At 38.6% G+C, this 25,049-nt stretch overlaps 1 protein-coding gene across 2 annotated transcripts in view; it reads left to right on the plus strand.

Moving 5' to 3' along the window:
- The window catches only part of VWC2 (von Willebrand factor C domain containing 2), a 51,002-nt gene that overhangs the window by 943 nt on the left and 25,010 nt on the right, over positions 1–25,049 (plus strand). For both annotated transcript variants that reach the window (XM_020813991.3, XM_020813992.3), the window contains exons 2-3: positions 2,959–3,752; positions 17,005–17,134. In XM_020813991.3, coding sequence (XP_020669650.1) covers positions 3,033–3,752; positions 17,005–17,134 — 850 coding nt within the window. In that variant the 5' untranslated portion in view covers positions 2,959–3,032. The remainder of the gene's footprint in view (positions 1–2,958; positions 3,753–17,004; positions 17,135–25,049) is intronic.

Genomic DNA, 25,049 nt, shown 5'->3' on the forward strand with positions numbered 1-25,049 from the left:
GCTCGAACCTCCCCCCCCCCCGCCTCTCCCCGCGCCCGGTTGCCTTTGCCTGCCTTTCCGGCCGTCTCCCTTTTCATCTGCTGCTGCCCCCCCTCCCGCCGCCGCCGCCGCCGCCGCAGCTGCCGAAATGCAAGCGGTCACGTTTCCTGAAGCAGCGACTCTTTTTTTGATTTTGCTATCTCGTGAAGTACCACAGCGGCTATGCTGGATGGTGGTGGTGATGATGAGGCAAAGTGGATAGAATGGCACTTGGGGTGCGCGGAAGTCACCACCATAAAGCCATTTTGTATCTCCAGCCAGGCACCAGACCGAGACCCAATTAATTTCACTAATGTGGTCTTTTGATGTGCCCCTCAAATTGTGTATCCTGACCACCTCACCCACCCATTTTATTATTTCTCTAGAAAGTTTTAGGAGCTGCCAAGTCTTTGAACTCTTGGTTTTTTTTTTCTTTTCTGTCTCGTCTTTTTGTTTTGGTGCTTTTTTTTTTTTTGGCAGTCCTCCTCCTAACAAATCTGGTTGGTTTCCCGCCCATTTTACAGATGGGGAAACTGATGCTGGAAAGTAAATGGAAAGAGTAGCCAGTGTTGCAAAAGGGCTAAATGGAGGAAAGGCTGGAAGTAGATATCCTTTCGGTTAGATATCACTGTCTTATAAGAGGCATTCGTTCCTGTGGTGTGTAGTTGCTGATACTAGTTTTGTTCTATCGTTGTCATAGGTTAAGCTGTTGTTTCTTTCCTTTTTGGCAGAATTTTCTGTTATTCAAAAAACTTTTTGTTAGAAATGAAAGTGGAATGAGTGGACAGACCGTGAAGGATATGCCTCCTTCAAATAAGCTGAAAATGTTTCTGAAAACTATGCTCCTTTTCAGTTGGAAAAAGTCTTGATGAAAGAGGTTATTTTGGAGCCTGTTCTATGAAGTACTACTTTAGAGCCTACTCTTGGCTGTGAGAGCTCACACCACTATAACACACCAGGCAAAATCCAAAGAAACAAGACAAGACAAAAGCTCATGTTAAATTCTGATAGTCTTTAAGATGCCACATGTTTTTGTATTTCCCCCCCTTGGATTTTGCCTGATAGGCTTGCATAGACTAACATAGCTATCTCTTCCAAAACTACCACTGTAACGGTTTAAGATATGTACAGACCTATCAACACTGTGAGATTTGGTGCTTAAAAGGTCCTTATCTTCAGTGCAATCTAACTCTTGCTACCCATCCACAAAGGCTGAACAAAGAAGTATTTTTGCAACTCAATGAATTGTCCCTGAAAGATTGCATGCCCTAGTTCTGTGCCAGAAAGACATGAGCCAGTTCTTAAAGAGAAAGGATGGGGCATTTTAAGTAGGAATGAATGAGGTCTTTTTTCCATGCCAAACAGTGCTATCAGGGAACCATATACCATAGCTATATGCCAGAAATAACCCATGCTGAATTCAGGAAGACATACACAGGAAGACATAAGCATGCACAGGATGGCAGCATAAAGTGTGTGTGCAAACTACAGTATATAGACTTAGCTGAGTCTATCTCCCATTACATTTGATGGATCTTACTTCTGAATTGATATGTTTAGGTCTGAGCTGCGATCTGCTACAGTATAGTTACTTTTTCATTCTGAAGGGAATCTGACTTGCATTCCACAGATGAAAGCGTAACCCAGGATTCTCAAATCCAGTACTATCCACAGAATAGATGGGCCATAATGATTCTTATTCTATGGCTTCTGACTTTTTGGTATGCCTGGACACAACATGGTTGCATTTCTTCTTGGTTTTCAATATATAGGATCTTTCTCTGAGAGTCCACACTATCAGATGTCGTGTGGCTTCTTTGTTTGTTTGTTTTTAATTTTGTTCTTCTAAATAATCAGTAAGAACCTGCGTTTCAGAGTGCAGCATTAGATGTAGAAAACAGAATCTTGGTTGTTTAATCTTGGGCAAAACCTTGATGAGAATAGTTCGAAATAACTATACAGTGGATGGAATGGCAAATTTCTGCCATGAGGCTGTGATATGAAATGAGATGTACAAGTGCATTTAAATTAGAGGACTTGAGTAGAGGTCACTGAAATATTAATTAATATTTCTCTAATTTTTTACAAGCTAATAAATATGAAAGCTAGTTTATTCATAAACTGCTGCGTTTCTTGATTGTCAATCAAGTGCATTTTTTATTTGCTTCTACTGTTTCTAATGTTTTAACTTATTTTATACAATAGAGTTCTCTAAGTAAAAGCAGTCCATAAATAAGGGGGGAAAAGATAGGAAATTCCAATGTGGAGCATTCACACATAAGTTTGGTTTCAATTTGTTAAACTTTACTTGTTGGACTGTGGGGTTTCTTTTTTGTAGGAGTACAATTTTTATAATTTTGCTTATTCTCGGGTACATGTTCTATCCTTTGAATCATCAGGGAAAATCATTGTGTATACAACTAGTAAATGGAACTACATTATGGATGCTTATTCTGGAGTCTGCCATGATTTAGAATTTTATGTTTTTCCTCTTGTTCGTCAAGTCTTCATAAAGCCACCTATTTGATGTTCCTCTCCAATTTTAAAATAAATATTTTTAAAGTATATTCATGTTATCTGGAACAAATAGCATTCCTTTTTTTGTACAAGTGATTAAAATGTTAAATTTCTAACCTTTCCTTTTTGAAAAAGAACCTGCAAGTGGTTTAAGAAAATATAGGCCATTATTTTCAATTCAAATAAGGAAGGGAGGCTGAGCAGCATCAATCTGTGTAAAACTGTGTAAAACAAATATGCTGTATTTAAACTACTGTGTAAAACTACCAAACAAATGTGCTGTGTTTAAAAGCAATTTTTTCTATGTCCAAGACTTCTAGTGGCTTTCTGTTTTTTATACGACAAATAAAAATTGTGTATAACCATTTGCTATTTTTCAAAATGCAGATTGTAATCGGATGTCTTCTAACTGATCTTTTCCAGGACCTGTGGATTCATAGAGCAAGTGTTTTTGATGTGAATGAAGCATGCTCTGGCCTTCTGGGATGGCTTAAGTAATGTCCACCAATACTGCAATGGCAATTGGGGCTCTCTCCAGATCTCTTCTTGTGACTTGCTGCCTGATGGTTGCTTTATGTAGTTCAACTACACCTTTGCAGAAACTGACTAAGTCTCAAGACAAGCAGGTGATAAAAACCAGCCAGGAGAAGAGGGACCATACTTCAGCCCGGGAGAGTCAGAATCAGACTGGACCAGGAAAAATGAATGAAATCAGCAGGAGTGGGAGGGAGGAAGGCACCAGAGACTGGAAGAGCAAAGGCAACAGAAATTATTCTAATAAAGAATCTTGGACTAAGCAAAAACAAACTTTGAGTAGTCAGGGGACAAATAGTAAGTTTGGAAGCCTCCAAACCCAAAATCAAATGGATGGTCTTCATGAGAATCTTCCAGCTGCTGAAGATTCTTCTCTCTTGGATGTTATTGCTAGTACTACCCCTGAGCCTGCAGAGGAATATGCTTATCCAGACTACCGTGGAAAAGGCTGTGTAGATGAGAGTGGCTTTGTTTATGCAATTGGAGAGAAGTTTACGCCAGGTCCCTCTGCATGCCCTTGCCTCTGCACTGAAGAAGGGCCTCTGTGCATCCAGCCAGAGTGCCCTAGACTTCATCCTCGCTGTATTCATGTTGACACAAGTCAGTGTTGCCCACTGTGTAAAGAAAGGAAGAACTACTGTGAGTTTCGTGGAAAGATCTACCAGACATTGGAAGAATTCATGGTAAGGTGTTGACAGTGAACGGCAGGCTACTCATTCTTGTAATTTCTCCCTCCTGACAGCTTTCATATTCTGAAGATGGCTTCTCTGAGATGATTTCACATCCTTCCTTACACTTGCACTCCTGCAAGAATAAAACTTGTTTTATTTCAAGTAAAAGAATAACTTTTGAGTAGGATATTTGTGTTATCATCTAATTTTTGTGCATGCTTAAAACCTAAATGGGGTTTATGGATATCTACAAATGGCAACTGTTTTTTTTTTCAGAATATAAGTTTATTGTTACTGTCTTTTATTAGTATTTAGTGTGGAGAATTAGTTGTTAATAATAAAATGATGAAGAGAATATATTTTGGTGATTTGCCTGTCTGCATTTTCCCCAATTTTTGCCTCTCCAAATGGGGAATGTCAAGGTTATATAATCTTTTATCTGTCAGAGCAATTATTAGCCTGTGGTATAATTCTAGGAACATATTTCAGGGAACATGATGTGGTGAGTTCAATCAGGGTCACCATTTCTATCTGCTAAAACTCTCTTTCTAATGAGACCATATTTTCATTATCCTGGAAAATTTAATTTCTATTTTCCAGAACACTGCAATGATTTGGACTTAGGGCTCAACTAGACATTTGCCCTTTTTTGCTTTTGTAATTCAATAATAAAAAGTACAGCCATAGGAAGAAATAGTCTTGAATGCAAGACAAGCAAGAGGATTTTTTTCTCTACTAGTTTTTTGTTTTGTTCTGTTTTAGTGGGGAAAAAACTGGGAATGGAAAGGGGCAGGTAGATCCTGTTCTTTCTTGCAATCTTTCCTCTGACAGTTAAAAATCTCTTAAATTTCGAACAAAAATAATAGAAACATGTACACAACACTATTAGTCTGTAGCATGAAAAATAAGTTATTACTTACAGCAGATGACTGTAACTTGTATAATTTGTGATTGATGCTATAGCTATCCTAATGAGAGAGTGAATTTGTGTGATACAGTGTGAAATGAAGTTGTGATCATGGTGAGTTTGGGAGGTATTGTGTGGATGTTTACTAGCTGAACCTGTGTTTGAACAGATGTAGCATTGGGAGTTGCTTCAACTATGATATTGTGTCATAGGTATCTTCAGAAAAGTGAATATGGATGCAGATGTGGGAAGAAGGGGTCATAATGGGACTTTAGTACATATATGTTTATGTTTCATTCCCCTATCTTATCTTTCCCTTAACTTCCTAGTAATCATTTCATCCTGTGATGCACCTTTAGTCTAGTACCACTATAACGTCTGGATGATTCACTGTAAAAGTCTGTGCATTCATGAAATAATAATGGAAAGGGAAGGTCATCTGGCATGTATTACAGTGGCCTAGGTAGATGATCCTACCTATGTTGCATAGGAAGGGGGGTCAATGAAGAGTTGCAATGGTCCAAAAAGTCTCCATCTTCCTCCACACATTTCATCTATACTTAGAAAACTGTGGAAACTATCACTATAAGTCCGAATGGAATTGATGGCACATAGTTATTACTACTATTTGACTTCCCCCTGCAGGGATGTGGGCTAATTTGACATTAATGCAATATGATGGAATCCTGAACATGCAGAATTGTTTGCCTGAGGAATATTGCTGGTCAGCCTGTTAAAATCTTAGTCTCCTATGGAATGATAAGCTGTAAGGGATCAAACTCTTCTTCATTGGAACAGTTCTTTATAGGCTCCATTATGCCAAGTGCTTAGGAAACAAGGTACACAAGGTCTCCAAAGCATCAACAATCTCTCTGTGAAGGTTCTCAGTCATTCAGGTGAGGTTATCTGGAAGCTGAGTCATTTCAACTGGACTTCTTTCTTATTAGGTTGAAACGTTTCACTACTCATCCAAGTAGCTACTTCAGTTTGAGGAGAGTTGGTAGGAGATCCCTGATATATCTTCCACGTTGATTTCACTTTCCCCTGGTCTAAATAGGTTCCTTAGATGGGCAAAGGATGGGGGGGGGGGTTTTAAAAAATCTCACTCATGCAGTGGTTTTTCCGGTGAGTGTAGTCCTGATATTTCGCTGTTAACAACTGTTAATGACCCATGACAATGGGTGGAGGAAGACTGCAGAAGTGGGATTTTTACTCACCCCCAGTCCTTTGTCCATCTAATGAGCCTATACAGACCAGGGGGAAATGAAACCAGGGTGGAGGATATATCAGGGGTCTTCTACCAACTCTCCTCAGACTGAAGAAGCTACTTGGATGAGTAGCGAAACGTTTCAACCTAATAAGAAAGAAGCCCAATTGACATGACTCAACTTCCACATCAACAGTCCCATTCATTGGAACAACTGTTCCGTAATCTCACTCACTCTGAAAAGGTTTGCTAGATGGCTTCTTTAAAATGCAGTGGAAGCAGGAAAAAATAACTCCCTTTTTGCCATCCTCAACACCACATAACAGATACATTTGTTTAGTTGTTTAATCTGTTTTCCCCCATGTAATTATGGGGTCTAGCATCTGTTTGGTCAGCCTCATAGCATGCCTTCTACAGTTGGTGTTCTTGCCACTATCCATCTTTTGTTGTTCTTCGTTCCTTTATCAGGGAGACACAACATTGGAGAGCACACTTAGCTGCAAGTGCTGCACAAAAACAGTCATACCAGGGTAAAGCAAGCTGCATATTGAAATAGTGGCATCTTAGCTCTAAGGTTAGAGGACAAGGCATTTGCCTTTTCTTTCTTTCTTTCTTTCTTTCTTTCTTTCTTTCTTTCTTTCTTTCTTTCTTTCTTTCTTTCTTTCTTTCTTTCTTTCTTTCTTTCTTTCTTTCTTTCTTTCTTTCTTGGTAGCTGCATCACACTTCAGCTTGTGATCTATGGCAATTTCAAGATCCTTCTCACTTGTAATATTGCTGAACCAGGTATCCCTCATCTTGTAACTGTGTGTTTGTTTTCTTTTTCTGATGTGCAGTACTTCGCATTTATCCCTGTTATATTTCATTCTGTTGTTTTCAGCCCAGTGTTCAAGCCTATCCAGATCATTTTAAATTTTGTTTTTGTCTTCCAAAGTTTAGCTATTCCATGCAATTTTGTGTCATCTACAAATTTAATTAGCATTCCATGCGCCCCCTGATCCAGGTCATTAATAAAGATATTTGAGCCCTGGGGTACCCCTCTTGTTACTTCCAACCAGTTTGGAAAGGGGCCATTAACCATCACTCTATAGGCAACTGCGTATCCAACTGACAGTTTTCTATCCAGCCCACACCTAGTTAACTTGCTAATCAGAATAACATGGGATGACAAAGAGCCTTCGCCAGATAGGAGACTTGGGTGGTGCCTCTCCAGATGTTGATGGAGGGTGGTGGAGGAAAGATGTCTGGTGTCAGAGTCCCTGTGTGCCACAGCAAGGCAGACGTTACAGTGCACCATGCGTGGGTCATCATTTACAGTGGTGAAATGTTCTCATAAGGAGCCTCCGCCATGTTTGGGACTGTGATGGCTCACTGACTGCCCTTGTCTACTCCTGGACTGAGAATACTGTGTGGTGCTGGTCTGGGGTGACTGGGGTGTGCTACTAGGAGAAGAGTCTGGGGACAGGGGTGGTGGTAGTAGGGAAACATGTCCTATCACTTTCAGTTCAGAGGACTGGAAGGATTGCAGATTCTCTAAAAACAATAACTCCTCTGGTGCCTCAAGAGCAGCCACTCTTCCTTAGCCACCCGAGGAAGCTTTGCTTCCACCTCCACCTGCAAGCCCACTGGAGGAGGAAGACCATCAAATTCTACTAGAGGAATGGTAGTGCCTGATCTACTGATGGGCTTCTTCCCCTCTGAGACCTGACTTCCAGACCCACTCATATTTATTTTATTTTATATACCACCTCACTAGTGTAAGAGCACTATTCTGCATGGTTTTACAAATAAAATCCAAACACATTAAAAACACTCACTGTGTAATAAACCAGAAGGCGCCAAAACAATTTACAGCATATCTCAACAAGAGACTGAAAACATAACACAAAACAGGCACATCTGGATGTATAAATAGAGGGGAGGGGAGAGGGGAGTTCTTGTTCACAAATAAAAGGGAAAAATAAATGGGCATATGCAAAAGAAGATTGTAATAAAAAACTATTTTTAGAAGATGGAAGAGTTCTCAGAGTGGAGAAAAAGGATGGTGGGAGCGAAGTCGAAAAAACACCCCAAACCACCCAATCTAACCCAGAGGCAAATTTTTGAGAGGGAAAAAATATTTTAAAAAAAAATATAGGTGGAGGAGCAAGAAAACTATCCCCAATACTCTAAATACTCCCCCCCACACACACACACACAGAGCCTCAGATTCAATAACTGAATGGAATAAAAGTCACTCACTAACTAGAAATGAAAATTAAAAAAATGGTAAGCCACTTAAACCAGAGGCTGGGGTCTCAGATGGGCAGGAGAAAAAGAACTATTGAAGAGAGAGAGAGAGAGAGAGAGAGAGAGAGGTCACCCACCCTACACTAATGCACACCTCCAAAAATAATTGGAAATAAAAGATACCCACCCAAAGAAAACCCTCTCCAAAGGCCCACTATTTGAAATAGATGAAATAAAATTGTGCTTTGTACACTGTAACTGTGAGCTGCTGTCTGGTTAAAGTGCACACAGACAGCAGCAACCACTCAGAGCAAAACTTGAAGCAGACATGGCTGCAAGGGAACTACTTATAAAGCTTCTTAACAGGTAACTCCCCCAGAGCCTTTTGACATATAGACTCCTGACTGACAGGAGCAGGTTGCAGATGGCATGGGTGCTGGTGGTGGAAATGGCACAAAAACAGGTAATGGGGGTAAACAAAGTGACAAATTGAAAAATCAGTAAAAATTCATTGCTTCATATTAATTGCAGTTGTCGCAACCGACGAATACCAATCAACGAATTTCTGATGAGTTTGTGATTTTAGATGAATTTTGCAATCCTCTTTTAATTCATGCCCATCCCTATTCATGAACTGATACATTTCTTGATTTTCCAGCTCTAGTGTTCCATGCTAGTTTGGAGGAGAAGAAGAGGGCAGGAGGCACAGGAAAGATGGTGAAAAGGGCTGAAGTAGAAAAAATAAGGAGAATACAGTTAAAGATGGGTATGTGGTGATATCATGAGGCAATGTTACTATTGCCTCCCCTCTGTATGGATGGGAATGTTGGAACATCACAGGATAAAAGATATTTTAGGTATGGATTCAGGAAATTGTCATTTTGAAAATTATCTTCAGCAACAGATACAGAAAGACAATATACAACATGCTTCTTTTCACCTGTCCAACTAACCACTCTGGGATAAATTGATCCCTAGCTCAACTGTTTTGCTCTCATGAACTTAAAGTAATGTAATACATTTTCATTCTTTGTATGAAGTGGTTTTGGGCCACAACAACTTTATTTTATTTTTTTGTTCAAAAAGTGTTTTTGCTTAATTGTTGATGGTTATAATAAGTGTTATCAGTTATTTTACTCCCATCCCAGAGATTCTCACAAATTGGAAGCGTATCTCCTTTTGCAACAGATCACAAAGAATTATGAGGTGTTGAAAGTGGTTAATTACTAATTATAGTAGCTGAGTGAATTGCTCCACTTCCCATTTTGCATTCCCAGTATCAAAGTCATGAATCTCTGTGCCATCAATTAGAGTTCTTGCTGGAAGATGAGAAGAACATGATCCCAAACAGAGGCTTTCTGTGTGCCTGTGTGGATTTTATCCTCACCAGAGCTTTTCAGTCATGGACTTAAGGTTCATGTTCCTTGGTAATTCTATGCTGATTTTTCTCCTTTCTGTGGTGTGGTTACAATGGATCCAATAGCTGTTAAAAATGACAAAGTGAGCAGGTGTCATTTGCCATGTCACTTGCTATGTAAACATTTTCTGATAATTGTTCTGTCTCATAAAGTATGCTTTTATCAAGCCAGTGCATTATAAACTTTGATGTGCAAAATAGTATAGCATGTATCAGGGAAGAAAAATGTACTTTGAAACAAGTACATGCAGGATTCCAGGATATCTTTTTAGATCTCTCCTGCTTCTCATCAACAGTATGTCTGTCAGAGTGACATAGCCCACAGAATTCTGTTGCCAATTTTTACTGTCTTTACCCTACAATCAGAATGCTGACCACCCAAATTCTAGGCAAATTTTATTTATGTTCTAACGCCAGTATTTAAAGGTAAAGAGCAAATAGCAAAATCAAAATATGCACTGACTTGTTTGAAGTTTGGTAGAAACAATTCTCCCTTATTTGACTGGGTGCTGTTCCCTCCTCCTTACCCTTGTCGTATTATTACATTATTATATTATATTAAGTTCTTGGTAGCAGTTAGGAGCCTTATGTCTAAAAAATATGCTATGGCTAACATAGTGAACCCCAGTTTGTTTCTTTACTGTTAATAATTACATGTAAAAGAGTGTGTAGTCTCCCGCACAAATATGCCAAGCTGGGGGTAGGGGCTGAAAGAGCCATGGTGAAGGAATCTCTGAACAAACTAGAATTTAGAAAGCTGTCAAGAGCTTTGTAAGAACAGATAAATATAGAAATATGTTAGGTTTGTAGATTATTGGTGAAATGTAGATGCACACAAGCAGTAAAGAATCCAGCTTTTGTTTACACTGTGAAAGACAGTATTCTCTGCCCTGTCCCCATCTGATGAATAAGAATCATCCACTTGAAATTTTAAAATACAGTCAGTGCATAGACGATATGGGGAGAGGTAGACCACCTAGAAATATATTCATTCTGATAGCCTAATTTATATTTTCATGAAAAATATAACCAGAACAAAACTATTTCTTTCTCTTCTTTGACTTCTCTCCTTTTCACCCAAGGGATTCAAGGTGGAGTACAGCATAATAAAAAATATATTATTTATACAAATGAAAACATCAACCAGACTTCTGGAACTTAAAACAAACAAACACTAAACAAGAAGTGAATGAGTGAGGTATTATAATGAGAGTGTTCTGTGCCTCAAGAACAGAAAGGCATTCAGTAGTCAGTCTTTGACTAGGTCTGTATAGATTGCTGGCCGGATAGCTCTGTGGTTTAGGCATCTGGCTATGCAACCAGAGGTTGGAAGTTCAGTTCCTCACTGGGAAAAGAGCCAGCAAATGTAGTAATGTGCAAGTCGCACAGTCCCAGGGCACCCTATTTCTCTGTATTCTCTACCTAGAAAATCCTGGAAAGGGATGCCACAAGTTGGAATTGACTTGACGGTGTGCAATTATTATTATTATTTTGATTATAGGAGAAAGGTGCTGAGAAAAAGTACTATGTACAATCCAAGATCGGTTTTCCTTTTTAAATGCTTGATTTCATCACCAGTTCCTTTTCAACATTTAGAAGATGTTTAGCAAGGCAGAATATTTACCCTGTAATTATAATACAAATACTTATAAAAATTGGAGACAGTGGACGAAGCATTCCTTCTAATGAGCCTCATGGCGCAGTGGTTAAATCGCTGTACTGCAGCTAAAACTGTGCTCACGACCTGGGGTTCAAATCCCAGGTAGCCAGCTCAAGGTTGACTCAGCCTTCTATCCTTCCAAGGTCGGTAAAATGAGTACCCAGCTCGCTGGGGGGGGGGCAATGTGTAGCCTGCATAATTAAATTGTAAACCGCCCAGAGAGTGCTTGAAGCGCTATGGGGCGGTATATAAGCAGCACGCTTTGCTTTGCTTTGCTTCTCTTGCAAGAAGAAAAAAATTTTTTGAAATGGTATGTCTAGCGTCAATTGATATATGGATTTTCCAGTCTCTTCTTACTAATCTTTTCTTTTCCTCACTGGTATTCTGATTAAACCTTCCATCATTTCACATTGGATTGTGAGACTCTTTTTTATCATCACAAAAATGTTTTTGTACTTTCATGTTTTCTCTAAAATGTATGCTTTTTCAAACACTTTTTCAGTTACATGAATTTTTGTATTATTCAATTGTTTAAACTCTTGAATGTACATGTTCTGGTTATGCATATTTTTGCAATGTGTCTCTGATTTTATGCAGATTTCCCCTCCAAAACATATCAGATGTCACAAATATGCAGACTTTTTTTTTTAAAAAAAAATTCCATTGTTCAGACTGAGGTGGAAAATGGATATTTCTGCATCAAAATACATCCAAATGAATTTCTTACTCCTACCAGTGACATGGAATAAATCTAAAAACAAATTATTCTTTTGCAGTGTCAAAAAGAATTGTTTTATTTATGCATATTAAATATAGTAAGCCATGAAAACCTGTGTAATTAATCAAACAGTATTTTTAATTGGTTGACTACTATAGCAAATGTTTTATTTTACATCTGATTTTCCAGCTGTATGGATATTATTATCATATATTTTTCTATAGATTTATTTTACTGAAATCATTTTATAGAATCATAGAATAATGAAGTTGGAAACAGCCTATAAGGTCATTGAGACCAACCACCTGCTCAATGCAGGAATACAAATCAGAACATACCATATCTGCCAGGGGGTTGTCTAAAATGATACAGGTCCTGTAGATGTAACTATGGCTCCCATTTGTCCTTTGCCAAAGGATACGTTTCAGTTTTTGCAGCCTGGTGATGTGGACAGGGCTCTTGGAGAGGTGAAGACTCCCATATGTCTGTTGGACCCTTGCCCTTCCTGGCTCACAAAAGCTGCTAGAGAGGGACTGGCTGAGAGGGTAGGAGAAGCTGTGAAAGCCTCTTTGTCACAGGGTTGGATCCCATCAGTAAGACCATTGCTGAAAAAGCCCTCCTTGGATCTGACAATACTGATTAATTACTGACCAGTCTCTAATGTTCTGTTCTTGGGCAGGGTGCTAGAGTAGGTTATAGCTTCTCAGACCCAGGTGTTCCTGGATGAAACAGATTACTTAGATCCATTTCAGTCTGGCTTCAGGCCTCCTTATGGAATGGAAAGAGCTTTCGTCACCTTGGTAGATGACATACCCCAGGAATTGGACAGGAAGGGTGCATCCCTGTTGATTCTGCTGGACCTCTCAGCAGCTTTTGATACAATCAACCATGGACCAATCAACCTTCTGGACCATTTCTCTGGGATGGGATTTTGAGGCATTCTTTTACAGTGACTCTGGTCCTTCCTGGAGGGGAGAACTCAGAAAGTTGTCTTCTGTTTGATGCACTGGCCATTGGTTTGTGGCATCTCTCGGGATTCTGTTTTGTTCCCCGAGCTACATAAAATTGCTGGGGGAGGCTGTACAGCATTTTGGCATTTGGTATCACCAATATGTGGCTAACACCCAACTCTATCTGGTCTTCACATGTAAATCCAAGGAAACCGTTTCTGTTCTGGATCAATGTCTGATGTCAATAACGAACTGGATGAGGGTGAATATTTAATATAATGCTAATATAATCATTGCATTATACTCTGCTCTTGCATCAGAATTATCACACTTAAGATCAATGTATTTTTTCATTGACTACATGATGTAACCTAAACGTCTAGAAAGCTAATGTATTTTCATTGACAGTAAATTCTTTTTCTTTAGCTGCCAGGGGATTGTTTATTTTAAACCAGTTCTCCCACATCACTTTTTTTTTAAAAAAAATTGTCAGATGTGTATGATAACCTATCTTGGTCTGAAAAAAGGGCAGGCACGACGTAGGGTGACATGGATGGTGATGCATTCAGTGGAGCACGGTACATCATTACAGCAAATAATTCCCCTGTAGTTTCTCTTCTAAACAATTTTTCTACTTTTTTTTTTTAAAAAAAATCTGACTGTTTAATGCTGAAAGATAAGTGCCAAGACTACAGTGCTTAGGTTGCCTTGTTTACTGATTAGTATGATTTCTTCTCATCTCTGGTCTTTCATTGGGACAATTACATTGTTTATCTTTTCTTCTACAACATTTACCATTCTAATTTTAATGGCACAACCCCTAGCTCTACAGGAGGCTCGTAAACCTTTCAAAGTATCACTGTTTGAAAAGGGGAGAAAAGGAGTCCAACGTGTCAGGGGTTGAATGTTATGCTTCCATATAAAGGGGAGAAATTAAGAGGAAACATGCAAAAGAAAGCAATCAGAAAGTGAACTGTGGACTCTTGCAATGGGACGTATTATTAATGTGAACAGTTACAATGATTTCAGCAGTGGAAGCTAACAGGGACTTGAGTTAAAGAAATGCAAAGCAAGCCAATTTAATCTGATAGTTCTATCTAGTTGCACAATTAGTCTCCTACATTGACATTTTACAGTTCATAGCCCCTTACTAAGGATAAATGGATCAGACAAAAGGGTCAGACCAACTAGCTCACAGGATTTTCAGTGCCATTAAGCAGGTTGCATCACCTAACTGCCTGGAGAGACCGGTACTAGGTAAGATTTATATAAAGGCTGAAATCCTATTCTATAAATTATGATTTTTTTGTAAATAAAATATACCCAATTTCTCCTCTGAAGGTTCCAAGGTCCCATTGGAATCACTTCCATCATTGAGAAGCCATACAGTATGTGATCATGAGGGAAGTTTTTATTTACCAAAGATTGCTGCCACGAGGTTGTTTTTATCAGCAGAATCAATTTTCATAACTAAAGTCTTCTCCCTCTCATCCCATGGCTGCATCCTGGTGATGAAAAGAAATTCCATAGGAGCCTTGGGACCTTTAGGGGAGAAAATGAAATGTTTTATTTCCCAAAAATTGCTGTAGCTTGGGACATAATCAGCCTAACATGAAGCAATTTACAGAACAGGATTTCATCCAAATTGTAATTAGATGGCATTATAGATGGTAGTCCACAACCTATTTTCCAACTCTTGGAGTGCATAATTTTAGGCTTCTAGCATTGTAACCTACTGTGCTAGAGTTTTATTAACCTGGGAGAAAGCTGCTTGAACACAATCGAATTTAACATATTTTCCGTGTATAAGACTATACTTTTGGCTAAAATCTTTAGACTAAAAATTGAGGGTCATCTTATACACGGAAGCTGAGGAGAAAAAACAAGTGGAGGGGAAAGCATGGATCAAAGTGATCCTGCAGGGCTTTGATCCCTGCTTTCCCCTCCACTTGCTAAGCCTTAGCAAAAAGAAAGCAGGGATCAAAGTACTGCAGAATCGCTTTGATTCCTGCTTTCCCCTCTGCTTGCTAGGTCCCATGGGGCTTAGCAAAAGGAAGGGGGAAGGATCAAAGCAGTCCCATCACTGTATAAGGGGGAAAGGAATCAAAATGATTGTGCAGTTGTGGAATTGCTCTGATCCCTTTCCTCCTTTTGCTAAGCTACATGGGGCTTAGTACAAAGGGAGAAAGCAGGGATCAAAGCCATCCTGCAGCACTTTGATCCTTTTTACCCTACATTTGAAAACCTCACTTAGATTGCTTAATTTTAGGTTAGAAAAGGGGGGCGTCTTGTACATGGGGGGCGTCTTATACACAGAAAAATATGTGTACTTCCATATTAGCATGTGCAGCAGTCTGCTTAAAAGCAGAAGTAGTAGGGTTTTTGCAACATTTCCTAAATAATTTGTTTCCTCACACAAGTACTATATTTCAATATTTTTAAGTTAGCTCTATTTTGATGACGATCAAATAAATAAGTTTGTGTTTATCACAGAGTTGGAACTAAAATGCCAGACAATCTATCATCCTGTCGAAAGGCAGAGCCATCCATCTGCTGTCTCAGTGCTTGCACTCCAATAAGTTGATGAAAAATACACATTTGAGTAGTTATTAGTACAGTCAACCCTCGACTTACAAACTTAATCCATTCCGGAAGGAAGTTTATAAGTTGAAAAGTTCATAAATTGAATCAGCATTTCCCATAGGAATGCATTGAAAACCAATTAATCAGTTCCGGCTGTTTTTGGCTCTTAGGTCGAGGGGTGGTTTGTAACTCGAATCATTAGTTCCCATAGGAACTAATGCAAAGCTGGTTAATCCGTTCCTACCACTAGGGGTTTTAACCTAAGATGAATTAGGTTTTTTAAAAAAAACGAAAGAAAAGAGGGAGGGAAGGAGGGAACAGACATCTTTTCAACAGAACACCTTGAAAAGCACCTTTTCAGCCAAGATAAACACCTTCTGGAAAAAACCAAGCACCTTTCAGACAACAGATCACCTTGAAAAGCACCTTTTCAATCAAGACAAGCCAATACAAGCACCTTTTGGGAAAAAGGGGGGCAGCAAAGGAGGGAGGGGACACCTTTTAAAAATCCAAAAATCAATTTTTTTAAAAAAAGCCAAATATATATATATATATTCCATACAGCACTGTACCAGGCAGTACCAGGCAGTCTGAAGACTGTCTCCAAATCCACTCTCAAAACACTGGGAAGAGTGAGGAAGCAAACAGACACCCTCTTCACTGGCCAATGGTTAACTAAAAGTTCAAATTTGGCACTTTCCCCACCTCCCGCACATTTTTTTCCGATTTGTAACTCAAATCTAAGTTTGCATGTTAAGTCAATATTTTTCTATCAGAGCGGTTTGTAAGTTGAAATGTTTGTAACTAGGGCCATTTGTAAGTCGAGGGTTGACTGGAACTATATTGAGGGTAAACCATTCCTTTTGTATATTAACCCAATGAGAATGTTATGCTAGTTATCCTTGTTCTACATTTTTTCACCTGAGCAAATTGACCACATGAGCTCAAGAAGCCAAATGGCATCAGCATGTTTACTTGATGTTTAAATATGTAAAACAAAAGGATGTACAACACAGAATATTGTAGATACAATTTGAACATGTGAGAATGTACTCACTGAAACAGGATGGAAGAAGAATACTGGGAGCATAAATTTTGAAGTAACTGGCAAGGGTTAGCTGCTTTTTGTGTAACAAGTCATATTTACATGTTATTTCTAAAACATTTTTGAAGATAAATGTGTACTATTTATATATTTTAATGAATAAATAACTGTATAATTAATTAAGAGTGAGAACAAATCAACATTTTAGCTTTGAAAAAATATTTTATGTTGCAAAAAATAGCAAGTAACATATTTACTAGAAGAAATTAAAAGTTCCAAGTTCTGAGCATACTGTTATATGCTGGTCTTCCAGAGTAAATGTAGTAGGTAATTGGTTTCAACTCTGAGCAGCCATTTTGCATCTGCTTCTGCAATGCATGCAAGCCACAGTTTTTTTTAATTCAATTTATATGCCGCCCACACTATCCAGAGGTATCAATTGTATCAATTTTTTGTTGGTGATCCTTGGGAATCTAATTAAAAACAAAGCAGGTCCCCAAACTGGATTTCTGCCAATCCCTGAATTAAGATGTAGTTTGGTTTATTTTTAGGTCTCACCTTGTGAGAAATGCCGCTGTGAAGCCAATGGGGAAGTAGTGTGCACGGTGTCTGCTTGTCCTCAAACTGACTGTGTGGACCCTGTATATGAACCGGATCAGTGTTGTCCAATCTGTAAAAATGGTAAGTAACAACTGCAAGATTTAGCAGCATGCCTCGGAACGTCCTTTCATTTGACAGCAATTAAAACAACAATAGGGTAAGTTTTTCAGTCCAAAAGATGAATCTAATTTCAGACAGTGCTTCCCAACTTTGGGGCTACCTTTCATTGGTGAACTGGGAGAAAAGCAAAAGGATGGGACCAAACATGCCAACGTATTTCAGCTTAAGTTTTTCACTGCCAGTAACCAAGCATTTGTTATCTGCCATCAAGTCAGAACTAATGTATAATGACCTTAAAAGGGTTTTCAAAGTAAATGAGATATTTAAGGAATGATTTTACCAGTTTACCAATGGCAGAGCCAGGGCATTGAGTCAAATCTCCTGAGCCCTAGTCTATTACTGCATCCACTACACCAGTGGTTCTTAACCTTGGGTTAATCAAGTGTTTTTGGACTGCAACTCCCAGAAGCCTTCACCACCAGCTGTGCTGGCTGGGGTTTCTGGGAGTTGCAGTTCAAAAACACCTGAGTAACCCAAGGTTAAGAACCACTGCACTACACCACATTGGATAACAACTAAGTATTGGGAAATACATCACAGTTTTTTAGGAGGCACACAATAGCTGTAAAACCATCAAATGATAGTGTCTTGGGAAATGGATGGATCAACTAAAGCAGTGGTTTCCAGCCTTGGGTCTCCAGATGTTCTTGGACTAAAACTCCCAGAAGCCTTCTCCTTGGCTCCAGGGTTAGAATTAGATCTAATTTTTTTCCTCTGATTCATTCCAACCCCTCCGTGGTTGGCATACATCATCCACCACCCTCTTATTTCCTTGTTTGTTATTCCCTATCTCCTGTTGACTATAGTCTTTCTCTAACTGCTCATTGAATATGTTTTTCTTCATTGTGGGATCTCCCTATTTCTATTTTGTTCTTATACAATGTGACGATGTTTGCATCCTTCATGTCCTGTGGTACTCCCCTTTGCCTCCAGCAAAGACAAAGACTTCATACAGCTCAGTGGTGTTGATCTCTTTACAGCACTTCAGCACTTAAACAGGGATGTTATCCTTCCCAGGTGCCTTGCCAGAGGCGAGGGAATCCAAGGCTGCTTTTATTTCTGCTAAAGTTGGTCCAAGACAGGCAGGCACTCAATGTTATTTAATGCTTCTTCGGTTACTACATTCTCTCTGGAATATAGCTCAGATGGAAAGCTTGCATGGTGATGCTGCAAAGCCCCTTGGAATCCAGCAGCCGGAAGCAGGCAGACAGTTTCCAGTTGGCCAACATGGGTTAGCACTGGCTGACAGACCTCAGGGGATGTGGTTTCAATCTAGTCCACCATCCTTGCATGAAACAGGAGCACACGCTGCCAGGGCTTCATTCACTTCTGGGCAGCATTCCCAGCAGCAGCTCCTGGATCAGTGAAAGAGAGGCAGTGGCAGCGTGACAGTAAGGAGAGCAGCAAGAAGCGATTAGGAAAGAGGTGTCAAGGAAAGGAGCAGTTGTTCAGGGTTGGGAAGAAGAGCAGAAGGGCCCAACACCCAGGGGACTGGAGAAGTCATAACCTGACCACAGGGCAGCTTGCTGGGGACAGAAGAGTGGGCAGCCCTTCCCCCTGGTTGCCCTCTGCAGACATACCAAAAAATACACCTTGAAATCCGGGTATATGTACGTAGTTCCCTATGTCACTACATGACAGTTGCTGAAAGCCTGCATTCAGAGTTCTGACCCTACTTCTGTCATCTTTTACTTTTGCTTCTCATCTGTCTTTTACAATTTTAAGGGTTTCTTCCATGATCCATCTATTTTTCCCCCATTTATTTCTACTGCAGGAATTATCTTTCTATATTGACCATCTGGTGATGTCCACATGTACAGCCATCTGTTAGGTTGCTTGAAGCATATATTGTGGAGTTTGCAGAACTCTCCAAGTCATTCTCCTGCTTCATTTTTGTCCCTAGGGACAAATTTTTCAAACACATTTGGTTCTACTTTGTTCCCTGCTTTGATGTTCCTGACACCTATGTTTATAAGCATGTCTTATTTTCGTGTGAGATCAATTTCTTCTTGGATGCTTGGATAAAGGCTTTCAATTTCCTCTTCCTTAACACTGGTAATTAGAGCATAGACTTGAATGATGGTCATGTTGATAGGGTTTTGCCAGAATCTTACCAATATTTATTTGGTCCTGACAGCATATCCCTCTGAAAATTTGTTTTTCTCCATACCGTCAGTGTAGTATGCATAAAAACCTTAACTCGGCCGTCAGAACCACTGGTGCCTGCCATTAGTTATTTGGTCAAATCATTATTTTCAGAAGTCTGTGAAGTCTTTTCATTGTAACCCCTAAAGAAGGCTTCAAAGTATATTCTGGGCTGAAATGTGTCAGATTCGTTCCAGTTTATCAACATTTAATGTTGTTTATTTTTGACATTTTGAGACTTTCTCTTTGATTTCAGTTGTTAGTGGATGTGTGGCAGTTATTTCTTATTCAAGAAAGTCTCACACAATTGCATTTTACTTTGAAAGAGAATTTTTTTTGAAAAATGAGAGGATTAATTACTGTAACATTAGCACACAATATGGCAGCTGGTGTACATAATGGAGCGTTACGATTTTGGAATGCCATTATTTCTAGCCCTCATTGGCTCCCAGTTTGTATTTGGACCGTGTTCAAAGCACTGATACTAATCTGAAGAACCCTTCATTGCTTCAGAGCCACAGTTTCTGAAGGAATGCAATTTCCCATATAACCAGAGGCCCTGCCCCAAGCACCAGCTCATGTCAAGGTGTAGTTACTACTTGGGATTTGGACTTGCAGCCTACACAGGCACACACATACACAGTACTGTTATGTAATAACCTCCTCAGAGAGATTTAGCAGGTGGCTAGTTTACTTTTTCAGCACAAGGCAAAGGCCCTTTCATATTCTTAGACCAACTAACAGCCCATGTTTCTTTTTTGTTATTGTTTAATATTTTTTTATTCACTTTCCATTGGGTCAAGGAATCACATAGGAAAGGGGATTTGGAACTAGGTAAAGGATGAGTAAAATACAGAATGTGACAGAGAACAATTTATATCATTATTATGCTTTTATCTATATTTCTTACTAAGCTTACTCCACACTAACCTTGACATTTTTTTCTAAGCCTTTTAGATTTACATTCATATCTTAAGTCTTCTTTCTTATGATCTTAACCCATTCATGTCTTCATCTCTCATCCAATTGTACAAAGGTTCCCATTTTTTTCTAGCCTCAACAATTTCTTTGTCCTTTAATACTAGCAGCCTATGTTTCAAGGAAGGGAAGTGCCTCACTTGTTTTACTGCAGAATGAGGTATCAAGTTTGTTCAGGTCTTTTAGTTGTCTTATATCCATGCTGCAATTCTCTGTTTAAGTGGTTTCTATGTCCATGGCGTTGTTAGATTTTCTTGTAGCTTTATTAAAGTTTCTGGCCCTTTGATTGTGTTTATTTGGTTTTTATGGATTTTATTTTTTGTTGTGGCACCTGAAATCCTATAAGTTATGTTCTCTGACATAATACCAGCAGCACAACTTTCACTGGTGATTTGACACAAATCAAAAAGTTCATATAGGCATTTCCTGTCTCACACTGATCATCTGACTTGTGAACCTGCAGCAGTTTTCCACTGAAAGTTAATCTGGTGACATTCTAGCAGAGGAATTGTACAGTACAATAAAATTAAAGTCTTCACGAAGGCTTTCATGGCCGGGATCTAATGGTTGTTGTGGGTTTTTCGGGCTCTTTGGCTGTGTTCTGAAGGTTGTTCTTCCTGATGTTTCGCCAGTCTCTGTGGCTGGCATCTTCAGAGCAACCTTCGGAACACGGCCAAAGAGCCCGAAAAACCCACAACAACCAAAATTAAAGTCATTGTATGTCAACCTAAAACATTTTAGCTATAGGGAACCAAAGAGTTTTAGAAATGATAAATAAGTGGTAGAAGAAAAAAATGAAAACCTAAAGAGGTCAAATGTCTCTTCACATGGTTGTTATTCAAAATCATAATCACAGAACCACGGTTGGAATGTATACCATAGATCAGAAAAAGTACTGGAGGTCACCAGCATGATTAACAAACAATGTCAAGGAAGCTATTAAATAATACAAGGCTTTCTTCAAAATTGGAAAATTTTCACCAAATGAGAAGAATAAGAAGGAATGGAAGTCTGCACAACAGAAATAGATCATGATATTTTTAAAAAGGATTTTGAGTATTTCATTAATAGTATTAAGAAAATTAGTGAGAAAGTTACTTATATTAATCAGAAAAAGGAAAAGGAGTATTAAGAGAATTAGTGAGAAAGTTACTTATATTAATCAGAAAAAGTAAATGGCTAGGTTAGCAGTTTGTTAAATAAGAGAGCTAAATGAGCAATAAAATTGATAAAAAGATTGTAGAAAATCTGAATTAATTATTTCCATCTGGCAAAAGACATCAGATAACCATGTCTCAACTAATGTTTTCAGGAAGTGAGTATGATACAGTAGATGAGATTCTACTCTAGAACGTTTTGACAACTCTATTGTGTGATGATTTTTAGTGGTCTCTGGGTATCACCTGTTTTTTGCATTTGTATTTTATTTTGAAACACTGAGACAGCTTGGCAAAAAAAATTGGGTAATTCTTGGAGCATTTTCATTTCTACACAACAGCAGAAAAAGGAGGACTTATTTTAATCATTTACCTGCATTTTGTGCAAAATCCTTAAAACAAAATAAGTCAAGATTTATATCCCTGGGTAAAAATCCAGTTTCATGAAAAAAATCAAGCCAAATTGCAGTTGCTTGAAAAAAGCAAATTCTGCACTCAGTAGAATATGAAGTGAAAATAAAGTTGCCCTCATTTTAATACCTTTACATAAACTTGTGGGGTTATCAATCTAGGAATTGTGTACAATACTGATCTACCAGAAAAGGATAAAATTTATCATACTGAAAAACATATGGTATGTAATATAATAACTAGTACACAGTAAGGATAAAGTACAGTTTAACACAATATATTTAAAAGGGGGAATACTTAAAAGCTGGAACAGGACAGAATCGAGACTTATTAACATTACTCTTTCATTCTCTATTTACCCAACCCTACTGGAATGAAGCACAGGGGGGGGGGTTGTTGGTTGGTTGGTTTTTTCCCCCATTTCCAATGGGTCTTGTGGGGTTTGGTTGCTTTCTGGGGATTTTCCCCCATTTCTGATGGGTCTTGGGGGTTTTGTTTGGTTCTTGGCTTCCCCCCCCCAATTTCCAATGGGTCTTGGGAAGTTTGGTTGCTTTTTGGATTTTTTTCATTTCCGATGGGTTCTGCATGCTTCCCTTGCTTTTTCCTTTGTTTTCTTTGCATTTCTGACCTGCCCCTTTTTCTCTGTGCATTTCCAATCTGCTCCGTTTGTTTTCTGGCAATTTCCAATGGGTATTGCACGCTTGATTGCTTTTCAATAAATGTTACATCTACAGCATTCCTACCACCTACCTGGGAAGTTACTCAATCAAAAAAATGACATGCTTGGCTGAACGTCATATTTATTTGGAGAGTCGTAGACTGTTGTTCAGGAGAAGACCAAGCTAAATTTGGAATTGAGCATTTCTGCCCCATTTTTTTAATGTTATTATTTTTCCATCACCATTGAGTAAGTAGGCCATTATTTATTCTTGCTGACATTTTGTTGCTTTTAGCATCTCTTTCTAACCTCAGCTCATTCTCGACTTTTGCCTTTCTAACACTATCCCTGCAATTCTTTGCTACTTCTCTGTACTCTTCCTTTGTGTCTTGGCCTTCCACTTCCTAAATGTGTCCTTTTAAATTTTCAGGTTCTCTCCTTGTGATGGCAAATTAGGTTCCCCCCCCCCCTGTTTTCCACTTTTTTTTCCTTGTTGGAATAAAACAAGAAGTTGCTTTAGAATTTTCTTTTTAAGAAATTCCCGTCCAACATGGACTTGTTTTCATGTTAGAAATCTTGCCACAGAATGTTACTTTTTATTGTTCTGATTCTGATTCTGAAACCTTTAATGGCATTCACAAAGTAGAATGTTACTTGTCATTGTTCTGGGTTTATTAACATTGGCTTTCCAAAAATCCTGTGTACATGTGCATGTGTACAATATTCTGCTTTTGTTTCCTTTGAAATCAAGAACTCAAGTACGACACGGACACTTTCCTCCAGAGCTCCCCTTACTGACACTTCTTCCACCGTCATCTCTATTGGTTAGAATCAATCAAAGCTATGTAATCATCTTATTTCTTCCTCCTCTTTTTGTATCTTCTCCTTAATTAGGGAGACAGTAGAAGACACCAGTTAACATATTCCTTTTATTTTTCACCCCAATTGTATTAATCTTGTTAGGACAACCTCATCCTCATGTATTTCTGTGCAGAAAAAAATGTATTTTGACACATAGTGTGACTCCACTTCCCTTTCTATTCTTTCTGCTCTTTTTGAACAATTTACATCCCTCAATTGCTATATTCCAGGCAGGGAAATCATCTCACCAAGTTTCAGTTATTCCTAAAGTCATATTTACCTTGCTGAACTAAGATTTCCAGCTCTTCTGTTTGTTTCCCATACTCCTGACATTCTTATAACTATATACACCAGAGGTTAAGTCTGTTTTCCTCCATGCATTTTACAAAACTATTATTAGGTCCTATTAGAGTTGTTCTGTTACTCTTATTGTGCATAACCCTTCACCTTTATATACCTCTAAATTTGCATCACAATCTTAATCTTAATTCCGTCTTGAGATTCATCCAGTCCAGCCTTTTGCATGATGTATTCTGCATATAAGTTAAATAAGCAGGGAGACAATGTGCAGTGTACATTGTAGGTGAATGTAAATAAGGAATTACACTTTGCCATGCATGTGGGCTTTGGTTGATATTTGTACAATGTTGCTGTTTTTGCTGTTTGTTTTAATTAATGACAAAACCACTTACAGGTCCATGAGAATACCAGAGGAATTCCCCGTGAGCTTCCAAATTGAGAGCAAATGCTGGGACAGTATTTCCCATTTAGTTATGGAGAAATGTTGACTCCTGATCCACCTTCAGGTGCAATGTCAAGTGTTGGTGTTTTCTTTAGCAAGGCCTTGTACAGCTGAAGAATCATTCACCTCTCCATCAGCTTGCCAGGCTATTAAGATCTTTGGAGGTCACCTTCTTTCGGGTGCCTCTGCCATCTGAGATGAGCTGGATGGCAACTAGAAAGACATTTCTCAGGAGCAGGACCCTGGCTACAAATTGCTTTAACCAGGGAGGCACTCCTGGTATTTACTTACAATTTCTATCAGACAAAATACCAATAATTTCCTCAGGTCTTTAAACAGTTTTTGTTCCTGTTTTTAAATGTTCTTTATCTGTGATAAGCTTTTTGATATTGTGTTTCCATGACTATTTTGTTCTGATTCCTGTAATGTCTTCTGTAAACCTCTTGAAAAGTGAATTTTTTCCCCTTATAAAACAATTTTGAGGTACAGGAAAATAAACATTAAGAAAATCAGTACATGATTTGAGCTTAAAGCATATTAAAGTGAAATTAATTGGAATGATAGCATATGGGCAAATTAATAATTGCTTTCCCCTGCTTTCTATAATACAAACAAGATTGAGTCTTTTTTGTTTTGCAACAAGGGATTTTAGCATGTCATGGTTCCAGATATGAGTTTTATCTGTCTTTGCCTTACTGTCAGAAAATAAAACAAAAAAACTTGTATCATATTAATACTATAATCCACTGGAAGGATATGAGTTGGGGAGAGAATATGTCCTTTCCTGTTTGTGCAACAACACAACTCCCTATTGAACTAATGGGGGTGGGGAGAATAGCTGGGGAAATCATTTCTTCCACCAGACTTTTATTCAAATGACAGGTTCTTGACAGTTGATGGTCACTAGGAATAGCAATTAGTTCT

Source organism: Pogona vitticeps, chromosome 6, assembly GCF_051106095.1.
Source record: "Pogona vitticeps strain Pit_001003342236 chromosome 6, PviZW2.1, whole genome shotgun sequence".
Classification (NCBI taxonomy): domain Eukaryota; kingdom Metazoa; phylum Chordata; class Lepidosauria; order Squamata; family Agamidae; genus Pogona; species Pogona vitticeps.